Source organism: Cibotium barometz, chromosome 26 (assembly GCF_041138505.1).
Source record: "Cibotium barometz isolate CiBa-2024 chromosome 26, ASM4113850v1, whole genome shotgun sequence".
NCBI classification, from domain to species: domain Eukaryota; kingdom Viridiplantae; phylum Streptophyta; class Polypodiopsida; order Cyatheales; family Cibotiaceae; genus Cibotium; species Cibotium barometz.
In genome coordinates, this window is record NC_141071.1 from 15374731 (window position 1) to 15390186 (window position 15456).

The following is a 15456-nucleotide window of genomic DNA, read 5'->3' on the forward strand; positions in this document are numbered from 1 at the left end:
GATAGTAACCCTCCTAGATTTTAGGATTTGATCCTATGTATTCCACCATTCCCTAATTTCATTTAAGAGTAAATATGTATGAATGCCCAACTCACTTAAAAGTTGTCCAGCCACACTTTAATGAGGTGTGGACCTGTAAAATAGAAAAATGAGCCATAACTCATAAATGAATAATGAAGAGTTTAAAGACACTGCCACCTATGTACAAGCTGCACGCATGGTCAAAATACAGATTCAAGCGCACGGTTCACGGGCAGACATCTCCTACCCGCCGTGACAAGACACACAAGTCTTGTAGGCAATAAAACAACAAGTGGTCATTCCTAGCATAGACATTATGTCCTCAAGCCAACCGGAATACCATACTCTAAATATGGACGCGGACCAAAATCACCAGCCTCACATATCCAGCCTACTAGCTCTCGACGTAGACTTAAGTCCCTTGCCATGAGGTCCCAGTCCACATGACCCTTGGTGTTCCCTACCATAAGGCGTCACGTCCGCTCACCCATAGGTCCAAAGCTCGTCCAGATGCCCAAATGGTAACACCCGCACTTATATGGATCCTACTTGTCATGGTGCCAAGTCTACATAAGTTGTCTCCTAACCATCCAGCTACCTATAGCCAACATCCAGTGTCTAAACCGGGCACTATCAGCAACTAGGGATATTCATATTTGCTAGTAATGTCAAGGATGGTTTTAACCTTAGGCAATTTTTGCTTCATTTGTCCTTTTTCTCTCAAAAGACATATCAGGAGACAAACTATCACCCAAACTTAACAACAAGAAGGCAGGCAAAAGGGTTTCAGACAGCAACATACCCAGCACAGATAGTTCCTCAAAATCGTTTGAGTAGCGGGAAGTGTTTGCATGCAAACTATCATCTCCACCCAACATAAGAGAGGTGTTCCAAAAGCGTTTGGCAGCAGTAAGTCCCTGTATGTGGAGAAAAAGAGATTTGCTTAGCACCAGGGAAGAAATATCTACATTTAATAGGGCAAAAAAACAAATCAAAATATTGCATATCACCCCAGATGACGCATTTGTTTCTCTGATGAAATCTGCAAAAATTCCACGGAAGGCCAAATCAAACTGTTGAGGCTGGTTAATTACGAAGTCCATGATACACTGTGGGATAACCTACAATGCAAAACATGTCTGTGGCTCAGTGGAAGAAAACTCAAGAGCAGTATCAATGTGCCAAAGCATTTGTCTCACATGCAAAACTCTCACCTGTGTCATAATAGAGTGGAAGAGAATCCATGTTAAAGTGCAAAGCAACCAACATGTACAAATCCTCACCCTAATTCACCATTTAAAAATGCCTTTACATTTATTAGATACTGTAACATCCCCTTACTCCCGAAATGTTCCTGCAAGACAAACTCACACGCACAAACCAACTCAAGAAGTGACCGGTGGCTCACACTCACTCCCGAGCTTGAGGCTAGACCACCACCACCACCATGCTTGTTGCCCAAATCCAAGCATCCCATACCACCAGAGCCCACTACCCAAGTGTCTAGTAGGGCGGGGCCCGGGGGGGGGGGGGGGGGGGGGGGGGGGGTGCTGCAGGGGGCGGTGGTGGTGTTATATAGGGCTGTCTCATGATGAAAGCACGCATATTGATAAACAGGTTCTTTACACTCTCTGATGCCATAAGTGTCCCATAAATCACCCAACTGCTTGCTAAGCAATTTGGGTCTACCTCTGCCTACAAAACTTGACTGAGGGCGTGCTTTCTGGAATGAGAGATCCTTGACACCAAAAGCAGAATTCTGGTGCTCCTAAAACTTTAATGCTCCATCCATAAACAGATTGTACTTTGAAATCGGAAGTTTGCCGTGAAAAAGAAGTTCTCAAATGTGCCATGTACGTGAAAGATCTCAAGATTTATTGAGATTCAATTTAAGAGTTTGCACTCCAAAAGTGGAAAACAAACAAAAAACAGTATGCCTCAAAAAGTTCTCAAACAGAAAATTAAAAAACATCTTGGCTTACAGATCCCTAAGGGGTTAGTTCCACACCTTGGCTTACAGCTGTAGGGACCTCTAACTGCTGCGATCCTGTGCTCATCCAAGTGTTTTGACCTAAGTATCTGAGCTCGTATTATTGAACAATGGAGTTCATGGCCCAATTGGTACTTATGGAGCACCTAGCTTCATGCATATATTTAACCCCCAGTATGGATTATCATAACACCAGTGCATACACTATCATCAACATGACCGAAGTTCAGGTGCTCAAATTTACAGATAGCAACATGCCAAGTTTATGGGCTCTGCTTGGAGGCCAAAGGCAAACTGATCATTTGAACCTCTTGATTCAGATTCCTTGAAATTACGGGAGGACATCAAAACAAAGCTTGTATGTAGCTACTAGCCATGGGGCATCCACATCATTAGTACCCATATAAGTCATGCACTAGGTTTTCGCATCCAACTAGATGCTTAAGAACCTTGAGCCCAGCTATATCACACAAATATCAAGACCACAATGCACCAATAGATTTATTTTCCTTTGCAAAAAAATAAGGAATGCTTCCCACAAAAGAAACATAGAACTTGAGACTCACATCAAGTTTCTGTAATTGCAATGCAAGGGCCGGCCATGCATGTGGTAAAGGCCCCCGTGGGCAACAAACAAGGCGTAGCAAGTGTGCCTACATTACAAGCAAAGCAAACCATTAGCAGTCAAATTGCTATGCCTTGCCCAACTCCAAAAAGATGAGCACGATCCACATCAGAGCTACTTAACATTTAATCAGCTAGAAAATCTTAAATCATAAAACCAAGGTCAGAACAAGCTAACATACAAGAAGAAAGTCCTTACGAACTGAGTCCTCGGATTTATCTTGCAAACTAAGGCACTTCGAAAGCGAAGTTGATTCTTCATTAATGCTTGATGCCGATTGGGTTGAGCCTTGCTCCATTGAAATGGAGTTCTGAAAGCAATTTTGCAAACCATCAGTCATCCCATAAAATAGATAGAATGTACGCAATATCCTCAGCTTTGAAGCTATCATGCCAATATGCATAGATGATTACCTTAGAGTTCAAACCACCGTATACATTCTCCAGGAGCTTAGAGACGGATGAAAACTGAATTGGTTTACAATAGCTAACATTATCTTCTTTCTCATGTAACACTGTCAGCTTATTACTTGCAAGTTTAAAAACCTGTGGCTTTACAGTTTTTGACTCCAGATCAGAAAGCAAAGGGTTTTGTGGAGCTTTGTTCAGAACCGGTGTATTGAGTTCCTCAACAGCCAAAGGATCCCTCCTTCCTACACTTCCAATAAGATTGCCAACAAGCTTTTCCAAGCCCTTGTGTAATGGTTGGTGTGGTTCTCCTTTCCAATGACTTTCATCCCCAAGTTCAGTAAAAAGATCCACAACCCCATACACAGGTGGGACTTTGATACCCTGTAAAGCGCATGCCGTACTGTTTGAAACCACAGCCCAAGAATCATCTGCAGTGCTTGATGCCTCCTGCTTCTTCTGAGAGCACAGAACATAATTATAATGAATCAAACAAAAAATTTCTTAACAAATTCCAAACAAATGTACGCACACAACTGAATCTTCCTGACACAAAGATATACTGATTCCCAAATACAAAGGTCATGCATTCTTTAAAGTAGTATCTTCAAAGGATATTTCCATAAAATGGATAGCATAATTATGAAAATCGCAAGTATAATCGGTTGCTTACGTTTTAAGGCCGCGTCAGAGGACCCAATATAAGGAAAACACCATCTAAATACAGGGAACCGATGAATAGATAAGCCATTAAAAAAATAAATTCAAAGTGTATGATGGGCATACTCATGTCTGCAAATTTGATATTGTGGAGGTGCTCATGCATTTTCCACAACTAAAGAGCTATTTATCTCTGATCTCCATTTTCAATGACCCCTCCCTTACAAGAAAAAAATATTGTCCTTGATCTTCATAATATGAAGGCAACAGGGCATGGCATGTTCCTCTCTCTCCGTCTCCTTTGCTTGCAAACCCATACATACCTATGCGCACCAGTAAAAGCCACTCCCAACCTATCTTTAAATGTAGTACCATGGAGAGACTCCTCCCTCGAAAATATTCATCTCATGGATATCTACCTGCTGAAAATGTTTTTTCAGCATTTTTGTCACCGACAATTCAACCTTTACTGATTTCTACCTGCAAATTACAGAAAATTCACTAGTCTTTTTATAACCTGCTTTACATCCGTGTGCTTGACCATTAAAAGCCTATAACACACATGCTTGTGTATGGATGCCACTAGAGCATAGCTGCTTGTGGCCAGTCACCCGGAATTGAGTGAGGTTCTTCGCGACAAAAGCTTTAGAATCGATGCCAGCTTCGGCAAACCATGTCTGAAAATTGTTTTCATTTCATGAATGTCATTGGAAATCTTGCATGTGACACCCATGAAGCTTGTATCTTGAGGAAACCTTGATAATAGAATCGTATTACAACGGGCGGGGTCTTCCCTTTACAACCCTTTTGCTTGTGTCATCTAAATTTCAGCATTGTTGTTGTGCCATTTCATCTTGTTTATAAGTATTAATAGCTAAAGTACGGGACAAGATTGTACTCAACCCTGTGTCATGTGCACAGTGTGTATCTATCGTGTGCTACACGCACGCAAGACTAGTTTCGAGGCTTGGGGAAGCTTGGAGCTAGGCAGGCTGATTGACAAGCTGAGTTAGGAATATACTAACGGGCGGGCACCCAAGTATGGACGGGCGGGCGCCCAAGTGTGGACGCCCGATGACCGGCCAAGAGCCTATAAAAGGGTGGCCAAGGTTAGTTATTGGGATATAGAGAGTCTCGCGAGTTTGTGAGAGCTCTATGGTCTTGGAGCCTGGATCTAGTGCAGACGTGCACCTGCTTTACGCAGCCGAGGCCGGCAGCAATCTCGAGGCCCACGGGGGTAGCTTCGTGGCGGTATGGGACGTCACGAGGAGGAGATTGTCGGTACGTCAACCTAGTTAGCTCAGCTCCTGGCTCGGTGGGGACAGCCAAGACTGTGGGCTTGCCCACGGCTGTCATGGTTGGGAGGTGAGTCAGGCCTGCACCCCCTTGTTGTTTATTTCTTTGTTTGCAGGATTCGAGTCTTATACCAGGAACAATCACGAGGAGATCCAATGGGGATTTGACAGTGGTATCAGAGCATACCTCGTGAACGAGCAAGTCGGTAGGTAGAGAAGATGAGGTCGAAGAAAGGTATGTGTTAAAAAGCTTGCTGTTTTTCTGTGCATACTGCTGTTTTCAAATTCATTGTGTGTTTTTTTCATCAAAGAAACCGGTGGTAGTCTAAGAAGGGTTGTTTGCTTTGCAAAGAAGAGGAAAGATTCGTTTGTGTAGTCGCACGAACTGCAGAGAGAGAAAACAAAAAAAAAGCAGGTTTGCTTTTCGTTGAACGAGTGAGAGAGAGAGAGCACGCATGTGAGAGGTGGGCACGCTGGCGGGTGTTGGAGTTGGACTACCCGCAGCTACAGGCGGGCAGGTGCCTAGGGCGATCTAGCCAAGCGGCTAGGCCTGCGTAGCCAGGCGGCCAGCAGGCTGGCAGGCGCCTAGGCTTACGTAGCCAGGCCTACGCAGCCTAGCGGCGCAGGCGCCCAGGCCAAGCAAGGCAGGCGCCCAGGCCAAGCGGCCTTGTGGCCAGGCCTACGCGAGGCTGGCACAGGCGCAGGTTGGCGCAAAAGCACCAGCAGAAGCAGGTGACGACAGCAGCACGCCGGCGGATTAATCCAGGAGGGGAAAAAAAAAAACAAGGAAAGCACTTTCTCTTCTCTTTTCAGTTAAATTTTTCTTTTAAGTTTAAAAGTCCCCTGTCACTATTTGGGCATTCTCTGCGCTTCAGGCCTATGGACGAGTTCTGTAGGATGGACTGGCATCTTATGGTTGGGGACTTATGTCTACACCGAGAGCCAGTAGGCTGGATATATGGGTTGGGATTGTGTATCTGCGCCCAAATCCAGAGTGTGGTACCACGGACTACAAGCTAAATGAATAGGGAGACTGTTCAATGCATCCTTGCATAACATGTTTGCAAGTTAAAAATCCTGTCTTTGCATGAACTATTTGATTGCATGCAAGATTTGTTTGTGTAGTTCACATGTAGGGGACGCCCTCTTGTGAACCGTGCGAGTGAAACTGTATTCTGACCTCGTTTGTGGGCTGTAGACAGGTGGTAAGTACACCACTTTACTTTTTTATGAGTTAAAGCAATGTATTCTTTGTTTTGCAGGTCCACACTTTATTAAGTGTGTCCGCCCAAGTTATAAGTGAGATTGGGCGTCCACACTTCATTAAAGCTCGGGCGGACAAACTATAAGTAAGAATAGACTAGAATTCCCTTCCGGTCGGCTAGGCGAGTGTCCAGGCACCCTTCCCACTAAATTTGTGTGGAAAAGGGATGGTTATGGACTGGGTGGCAGTATGAGGACCTGCCACCATGCTATTACTCATTTTGAAAATTACCTCTCTCTACACTCTCTCTCTAGAAATAGGCGCCCCCCTTCAAGAGAGCCTATTTTTGTTATTCTCTCTAACTTTTTTTGCTTGGTGAGAGTGCTGATTTTCATTCCCTCTTGCTCCCAACTCCAATGGAAAGCTTGAAGATTCTTCCTTTCACAGTTAAGCCTCCAGTTGCTCACCTTTTCACTCTATCTCTCTCTTCTAAATGAATATGGAGTCTCCTAACCATTCTACCGCCCCCAAATTCTGCTGAAACCCTAATTTTGCAGAAACCCTAATTCTGCAGAAACCCTAATTTCAGAAACCCTAATCTTGGAGGAAACCATACCAAGCTGTGCCCCTTACTCATAGGCATCTAAAGAGCCCAAAATGCCCAATTTTGGACTCATATAACCTGCTTAAAACCCTAAAAATCAGAAACCCTAATTTCAGCCGGAAGTGGAAAACGGTCACATTCAAGCTGTAGTTCGTCCGCACGGAGGTGGAGCTCGACATTGATCGTCCAATACTTGGTAAGAGCATTTTGCAAGCAATTTTCAATTTGAGATTCGAATGCTTTGTCAATATGGTCTCCTATGTCTCGGTCCTGGCACACACATGTGTATGTGTATGGATGCCAGTGGAGCATAGCTGCGTTTGACAAGCTTCAAGGAATCAAGGAACGAAGCTACTCTCAAGTGAAGCTATGGATTCCATCGTCTACGACAAATTTGTTTGCAATGCTGTTTTCATGATCATGGATGCACTTGAACAGTTTGGCATGTGAATGCCCGTGAGGCTTGTAACAGTTTTCCTTGATAATAAAATCTATTACAAGGGGGGTCGGCCCTTTCCGGCCCTAGTGCAGTGTGCAAAAATAAAATTCAGCTTCTTACTCTATTGTGTTGCGCCATTTAAAATTGTTTAATTATGTTAATAGCTTAAGTGTTTGCCAAGATTGTGCTCAACCCCGACCGGGGGAATCTCACCCCTCCAAGGTTTAAAGGTGTTTATTTTTTTTAAGAAAGCCACATATATATATCCATATATATATATATATTTATATATATAAAAACACCAAAGCAAAAGCTAAAGATAGCTTTTGAGGATTTTTAGCTTTTGGGGAAACCTTTATAAACCCCTTAAGTGGGCTTCTTGCCACACATCTCTCAAGTTTTCAAGCTCTCAAGCTCTCGAGTTTACTCACACTTTTATTGTGCAAAGATCAAATTTTCTCTTCACTTGCCCTCTTCACGATGTCGACCCAAGAATCAGAGTTGGAGCCCCTTGTGGAACGCGAAGGCTTACCGGCTACGGAAGATACCGATGTCGATCTTTTTGACGATTGTGTGTCAAAATCAGATTTCTAAGAGTTCAAAGTAGCTCTCGAAGCTTCTTCGTCGGAACGTCAGGCACAAATCGCAGCCCAGATGCAAGCTTTGCAGAACTCCATCGCTCTATTGACCACTACCCTCTCTACTCTATCGGGTATGGATACCTTGGCCTCTGCTTTAGGCCCAACATTACTCCGGAACAGATCGGGGGCAAGGAAAAGCAGCGCACCAGGAGATCGTGGACACTTGGCTACATAAGTGGCAAGTTCACTTTCAGTTTCATCCATATGATGATGGAAAAAAGATCCAGTTAGCAGCAGGTTTCCTGTCCGGCAAAGCTTTGCTTTGGTGAAAGGAACTCAACCCTAAGCCAACGACTTAGGCACAATTCAAAGACGTCTTCAAGAAGGAATTCCTCAAGAAAGAGGATGATTATGATGTTGTTGCCCGGTTTTCAACTTTGACTATGACCTCGCAGCACCTCACTTATGAGGTCTACCTCCAGAAGTTTCGGGACTTGCAGATGAAAGCTACAAAGATGGATCCCACTACTCTTTTGGGGTTTTTCGTAGCTGGTTTACCAGACTCATACCGTTTACAGGTTAAAAATAACAAATGCAAAACATTGGACGAAGCCATTCATTCAGCTCGTATCTATGATGATACAATGGTCTCTTCCAAGTGGAAACTCGTTACCGAGCAGGGGAACAAGCATAAAAGAAAGTTCTCCGCACCTCTGGCTAACACGACAGAAGGAAAGTCTTCGGACCAACCTTCGAAGAATTCAAGTTCGACACCAGCGAAGAAGAAACGACTCCTTAGGGCTTTAAAGCTCAAGAAGGAAGGACGTTGTTTTATCTGCGAAGAAAAAGGACACATGCGTAACGAGTGCCCGAAGCAAAAGGGTGCCAAGACAAACGCAGGACCCAAGCCAAAGGCAGCTAACCAGTTGTCTTTGACAGGTACGTCAATTACTGTACTTTCTCGCCCTAGTACTTGTTCTGATTGTCTATTCAATTCTAAAGTATTTGGCTTACATGACCTTCTCCGAGTTTATGGAGAAGTGAATGGCCATAAGATTCACATTCTTCTAGACCCTTGCACCTCACACAACTTTGTTAACTACAAACTTGTGCAGAAATTGAGTCTTGATACGACACCAAGCGATCATACCTATGAGGTACGCCTACCTGCGGGAAGGCAAGTATGGGATCGAAAGGTGGAGATGCTTCCAATCCAAATTTCCAATCCAGATTCAGGACTACAAAAATACTCTGGAATGCTATGTAATGCACCTAGAAAATGTAGACTTGTTATTAGGGATTGAGTGGTTTAAGACTCTTCAAGTCCAGATAGATTGGTCTAGTCATATTTTTTCTTTTCAGTATAGGGACACCAAGTATAGTATTTTAGGTGATTGTATTCATCCCTCTCAGGGACCTCTTGTAAATACAATTGATTTTGGAAATATAATGGATTCTTCTTTGTATACCGCTTTCCATTGTGTATTGATTCCACTTTCTTCCTTTCTCATCCCTTCCTTGGATGTAAATGAATTAAGTGTGTTTGAAAGCAAAGAATTACAAAAGATACTTGATTCGTTTCAAGACGTATTTCCTAAGGAACTGCCATCCGGTTTACCACCTGAACGGGCAGTCGATCATCGTATTGACTTGATCCCTGGTGCTCATCCTGTCAATATTCCACCTTACAGGATGAGCCAAGCTGAGGAAGATGAGTTGGCTAAACAACTCAAAGATTATTTGAGGATGGGCCAGATCCGTCCAAGTAAATCACCTTGGGGTGCACCTGTGTTGCTTAGGAGAAAGAAGAACAATACCTAGAGAATGTGTATAGATTACAAGAGATTGAACAAGCTAACAATTAAGAACCGTTATCCTCTCCCTAGATCAGATGACCTGATTGATCGGTTAGCAAGAGCGAAATATTTCACGAAGATAGATTTACGTACTGGCTATCACCAGATACGTATTCATGAAAGGCATGTCGAAAGAACCGCCTTTCGGACTAGGTATGGCCATTACGAGTTTCTCGTATTACCTTTTGGGTTAACCAATGCTCCAGCCACTTTCCAGCAAATGATGAATGATCTTTTTCGTGAACATTTGGGAAAATTTATGGTGGTGTTCATGGATGATACTTTGATATATAGCCGTACTCTTGAGGATCGTGTCAGACACCTCACGATTGTCTTATCTATTTTAAGACAAAATCGACTATATGCTAAGTTAAGTAAATGTGAGTTCTTTATGACCGAAATCATTTACTTGGGACACAAGATCACTCAAGATGGATTGAGCATTGACTATGACCGAGTTCAGAAGGTTCTGGACTGGCCTATACCGCGAACCGTGAAACAACTTCGTTCTTTTCTCGGTTTTGTTGTTTTTCTTCGGAAATCTGTGCGAGAGTACTCTCAGCTCACACTACCGATGACCGACTTATTGAAAGGTCGTGGACGTAAGTCAAATCAGCCTATCACTTGGAATAACGATTTGGATATGGCCTTCAGACTTTTGAAAGATAAAGTCAAGGAAGCACCTATCTTAGCATTACCTGATCCTAGTCGGCCTTATGTTCTTAAAACTGATGCTAGTGACTATGCTATCGGGGTTGCTTTATTTCAAGATGGTAGACTGGTTGCTTTTGAAAGTAAAAAGCTAGACGACACTCAATCTCGTTGGCCAACCCTTGAGAAGGAGCTTTATGCTGTGATTCATGCTCTCAAGGTTTGGAGACATTATTTATATGGCTCTAAGTTTGTGGTATTGACTGATCATCAGTCAATCAAGTATGTGTGTGATGCGGATGATTTGAGGGGAAGGAAAGCTCGTTGGGCTGAATTAATGCAAGATTTTGATTTTGAGATCCGTTATCGGAAAGGGTCCATGAATAGTGTTGCAGATGCACTTAGTCGACTTAGAGAGGTGAATTCTTTGTCGTTCACCGAGATTTCTACTGACTTATTTCAGTCATTGACAAGGCTTTGCAGGACTGATAATTATTTTGGTCCATTTTGGCAGAAGATCGAGGACGGCAGCTCATTGATTGACCACGACTCAATGACTGAACAGTCTACTATTCAGGCTGCAGGAGGCCAGTGGATGATTCGGAATGGTTTACTATTCCGTAATGACAAAATTTGTGTACCACAGATTCCGGACATTAGGTCCAAGATTCTTAAGGAGTGTCACGACACCCCTTCTGCTGGACACCCTGGGGTACACAGGACGTTATCATTAGTGAAACACTTTTTATTGGCCAAAGATGAAAGGGTATGTAGAAGATTATGTTCTCGAGTGTCAAATTTGCCAGGCAAATAAAGCTGAACGCTTTAGACAGGCTGGGTTGTTGCATCCTTTGCAAATCCCAGGTAATAAATGGGAAAGTATTTCCATGGATTTTATTACCGGATTGCCAAGAACACATCAAGGCCACGATTCTATTTGGGTTGTGGTATATCGCTTGACAAAAATGGCTAAATTTTTACCGACCCGGAAGACTATTACAGCTACGCAATTAGCACGGCAGTTTATCGAGCAATTGTTTAGACTGTACAGGTTACCGCAGGACATAGTCAGTGATAGGGACTCTAAGTTTACAAGTGATTTTTGGAAACTTGTTTTTGAGAAGTTGGAAACAACTTTGAATTTGAGTTCCTCTGATCATCCTCAATCTGATGGCCAGACTGAAAGAGTGAATCAGATTTTGGAGCATATGCTTCGAGCATATGTATCCAAAAGACAGAGTTCATGGGAGGATTATCTTCCTATGTTAGAATTTGCATATAACAGTACTAAGCATACGAGTACAGGTTTAGTCCTTTCATGCTTATGTATGGTTTAATCTTTGATGCAATCTGGTAAAATTATTTCAAAAAAAAACTCAAAAAAAACTTTCTAGAAATACTTTTTTCCGCTCCCTTCAAGATGTGGGCATTTAAGGCACTCTAAGCTTAATCTCACGTAAATGAAAAACTTCATCATCCACAAATTTCCGTACATATTATTTGGTTGTGCTAAGATAATCATAATAGGAGCAATGATGATTAACACTGCTTCATCTCATTTTGTGGCTCACTTATTACAAAAATATGAAACGTACAACACTTACCTCGTGCTCCTGCAAGAGATCACTTCCAACATGTTCAGACAAGAACTCTTGTGCAGATTCAACCAGATTGTAGACCATGACCCTGCCTTCTCGAGAAATTGAACTTGCCTACAATACAAGATCAAATCATCATATTTGAATCTTTAAAATAAAATGTTTACAATATCACTAAAATCTATCTCCAAGACGTGTTAACATTGACCCTTTTCAAGTGACACTCCTGCAGTAAATGCGAGGGGCTACTGCAATGGAAAGCATTATATTAGAGCATATTGCATAGAGGATGCACAGGCAGGCAAAGTAGCTCAAGATCAATGCCAATAAGCTATGTGGCACACTAGCCTAAGCATGCATATGACATCATGTTACATTCTCCGCATGCTCATGCAGACTTTGTGGGCAACAAAGTTCATTTAGAAAAGTGCCGGCTGAATGTATTCTCCTTACAAATTGTAGGATACATTGCTTGTACTACAAGAAATCAAAAGGAATCTAAGAAATGCTTACTTGATCGACAAGCAAGGAGTGTAACAAGTGCAGCTCTTCCTCGGAAAGTCCCTTCTTGGATTTGACCTGTAACTTGGGAGGCTTGTATGGATATCCAGGTAAACACCTGATCGATGCGCATAAATAGAAAAATGAAGAATGCACTAAGAAAAAATCCAACCAACTAATATGTATAAACATGCTTGAGTACCTGACATGGAGCTCTGCAGAAATGTTGCTTCGACCACCGCCAGCATGAGGCCTATGATTGATTTTGCAACACCATCAAAAGCGAGCACAAGTCAGAAGCTAGTGCTCATGCAGCTGAAGGTATATACATGAGCTTTTGTATAAAATGAAAGAAGATATGTGAAAGGTGCTTATAAGCACCCTTACAAAGACTCGATACCATAAAATGAGGTTTAGGCATTCAATAATAAGAAATGAGCACCATTTTCTAGAGTCTCGTGTGCCTTGAGAGGTCTCATGAAATTGGAATCTTCTCCATGCCCTCGTCCGATGGTGACTAGACTTTGTTGGGGCGTAGAGGAAGTCCCCTCCCACACTTGTGCAAAGTCTCATCATCATCGGACGAGGTTTGGGTGTTCAACACAACTCCTGAGTGCAATTTTCTGAAGTCTCATGTGCAAAGTCTCATCATCATCAAACAAGGTTTGGGTGTTTAACACAACTCCTGGGTGCCATTTTCTAGAGTCTCATGTGCCTTGAGAGCTCTCCTACATCCCCATGCCATCATTCCAAAACTTTATTCGATGATGGCAATGAGACTTTGCACAAGTGTGGGAGATTCTCACCACACCCCTGCAACGTTTTATCATCTCATTAAGGACAAGGTTTAGGCATTTAATAGGAAGGAGAAATACACTCCATTAGTATTGCAACTTCTAATCCACAGACCAAATGGACTTACTGCAAAAATATGGAGAATTCCGTGGAAGAGTCTTCGGAGATGAGTGTGAAGTCTTCCTGAAAGATTGAAGACCTGCATGAGAAGGTGATTGATAAGGTGAAAAGAAAATCTACACGCAATTCTAATGGGAAGACCGAAGTTCTGTGCAAGTGTTGTGTATTTATCCACATGGAATGCCCAGAAAGAAGGGGAATGCATACAGTGCCGTGAGCTCTTCAGAGAGGGGCGACTCATTCCGCGAGTGGGCTGGGAAGTGGTCCTTGGCAGGCTGCCGAGCCCTATGGTTGTTCTTCTTCTGGCTGGCTCGCTTCCGCCGGCCTCCACCAGCCATACACCTACACACAGCACACAAACTCACCCTCCTCCTGCTCCTCCTCCTAACGCACTCTCTCTCAGCTGCAGCATCTCTCAGATTACACAATATATAATGATGCGCTCTCTCTCTCTCTCTCTCTCTCTCTCTCTCTCTCTCTCTCTCTATATATATATATATATACACAGCCCCTCTCCGATTTGGCGCAAACTCACAAACTCAGCCTCAGCCTCCTCCCACTCTCACTCTCAGCTGCATGCAGCATCTCTCAAGATACAATGATGCTCTCTCTCTCTCTCTCTCTCTCTCTCTCTCTCTCTCTCACAACCGCCCACACCGTCCTCTGCAGTCAAGGAAATGTTAAGAATAAAAATTATTTTCTTATGCATTTTTTTAAGGTCTTATTTTAGTATGTAATGATCAATGCTTAAAATGATGACCCTCCTAGCCCTTTCCATGCATGCATTCACCTATGTATGTATTTTGTCTTACAATCTATAATCTATAACTATATATATAGGGGACTGTTTTGCTCTTTGTCACTTGTCCAAAAAGAATGCGATGGAGAGTTGTGCCAAAAATAACAAAATTAACGAATTAACGAAAGCCGCCCTGTCCATGCAAGCTTGCAGTCTCGCAGGCTTGCAAAGCCTACAACCGCCCTCCCTGAATGCATCCAGGCAGAATTCAAATTTCTTGGCATGTAGCGCCCACCCTCCTTCTCCAGTTGCATGCAGTGCGCTCCCTCTCCGAGCTTTATCATTTTGTGCAAGCCTCCTCTGCTGGTGAGCCTCTCTCTCTCTCTCTCTCTCTCTCTCTCTCTCTCTCAACATACAATGAATTTGAGCTTAAAACCATAGCTTTGTTGCGATGGCTTTGAGCCTTGAGGAGCTACTGGTTTAGCAATGCTATGAGAAGTCTATAGCTGAAATTGCAAGCTATTCCATCCACTGATGGAGCTGCACCAAGCACATTTCTAGTCGACTAATTTTCTCCAAAAAGCATTGTCTTTCAGTGTTTGAAGCTGAATTTTTTGGCTTGGGCCACTCTATCTCAGCAAGGGTAACAACCTTATGTAAAAAGTTCCATCAAATTATTCTCACACATGCTCAATTAGATCATCCAAATTATGAATGTGCTAATCACTATAATTAAGTCTTAATCAGTCAATGGAGGCACTTGACCACACATGAATTCTCTCAGCTCCTAGAACTAGCCCCCCTCTGATTCCGACAACAGCTAACTGATTTTCTACAAAAAATCAATCTCTTTCAGTGTTTTGAGATGAGTTTTTTGGCTTGGGCCACTCCATCTCATCAAGGGCAACAACCTAATGTATAAAGCCCCATCAAATTGTTCTCTCACATGCTCAATTAGATCCTCCGAAATTTGGCTATGCTAATCACTATAATTAAGTCTTAATCAATCAATAAAGGAGCTTGACCACACATGAAATCCCTCAGCTCCCAAAACTAGCCCCCCTCTGATTCCGATAGGCTGACTCCGACAAGTCGGAAGTTGACGTGGCATTGGCATTTCGGAAGTTGTCGTGGCATCAGTACTTCAAAAGCTAATGTGGCATTAGCACTCCGAAAGCTGGCATGGTATCATTGTTCCGAAGCTGACGTGGCATCAGCGCTTCCAAAGCTGGCGTGGCATCACCGCTCTGAAAGTTGACGTGGCACTCCCATGTCAGAAGTTGACGTGACATCAGCGTTCCAAAAGCAAACATGGCATTAATGCTTCCGACACTGACATGGCATCAGCACTCTGGAAGCTAACGTGGTAT

General features: G+C 43.0%; 1 protein-coding gene across 4 annotated transcripts in view; it reads right to left on the reverse strand.

The window, feature by feature from the left end:
* Positions 1-14152, reverse strand: part of GCN2 (protein kinase family protein) — a 155829-nt gene extending 141677 nt beyond the window's left edge. For all 4 annotated transcript variants that reach the window (XR_015269204.1, XR_015269205.1, XM_086820322.1 and 1 more), the window contains exons 1-10: positions 13555-14152; positions 13355-13426; positions 12635-12685; positions 12445-12550; positions 11938-12045; positions 3050-3502; positions 2818-2946; positions 2578-2664; positions 1032-1142; positions 824-938 (exon numbers count right to left, since the gene is read on the reverse strand). Coding sequence is in view for 2 of the 4 variants with exons in the window: in XM_086820322.1 (XP_086676448.1) it covers positions 824-938; positions 1032-1142; positions 2578-2664; positions 2818-2946; positions 3050-3502; positions 11938-12045; positions 12445-12550; positions 12635-12685; positions 13355-13426; positions 13555-13685 (1363 nt within the window). In the remaining 2 variants the exon portion in view is untranslated. The remainder of the gene's footprint in view (positions 1-823; positions 939-1031; positions 1143-2577; positions 2665-2817; positions 2947-3049; positions 3503-11937; positions 12046-12444; positions 12551-12634; positions 12686-13354; positions 13427-13554) is intronic.
* Positions 14153-15456: the final 1304 nt, after the last annotated feature.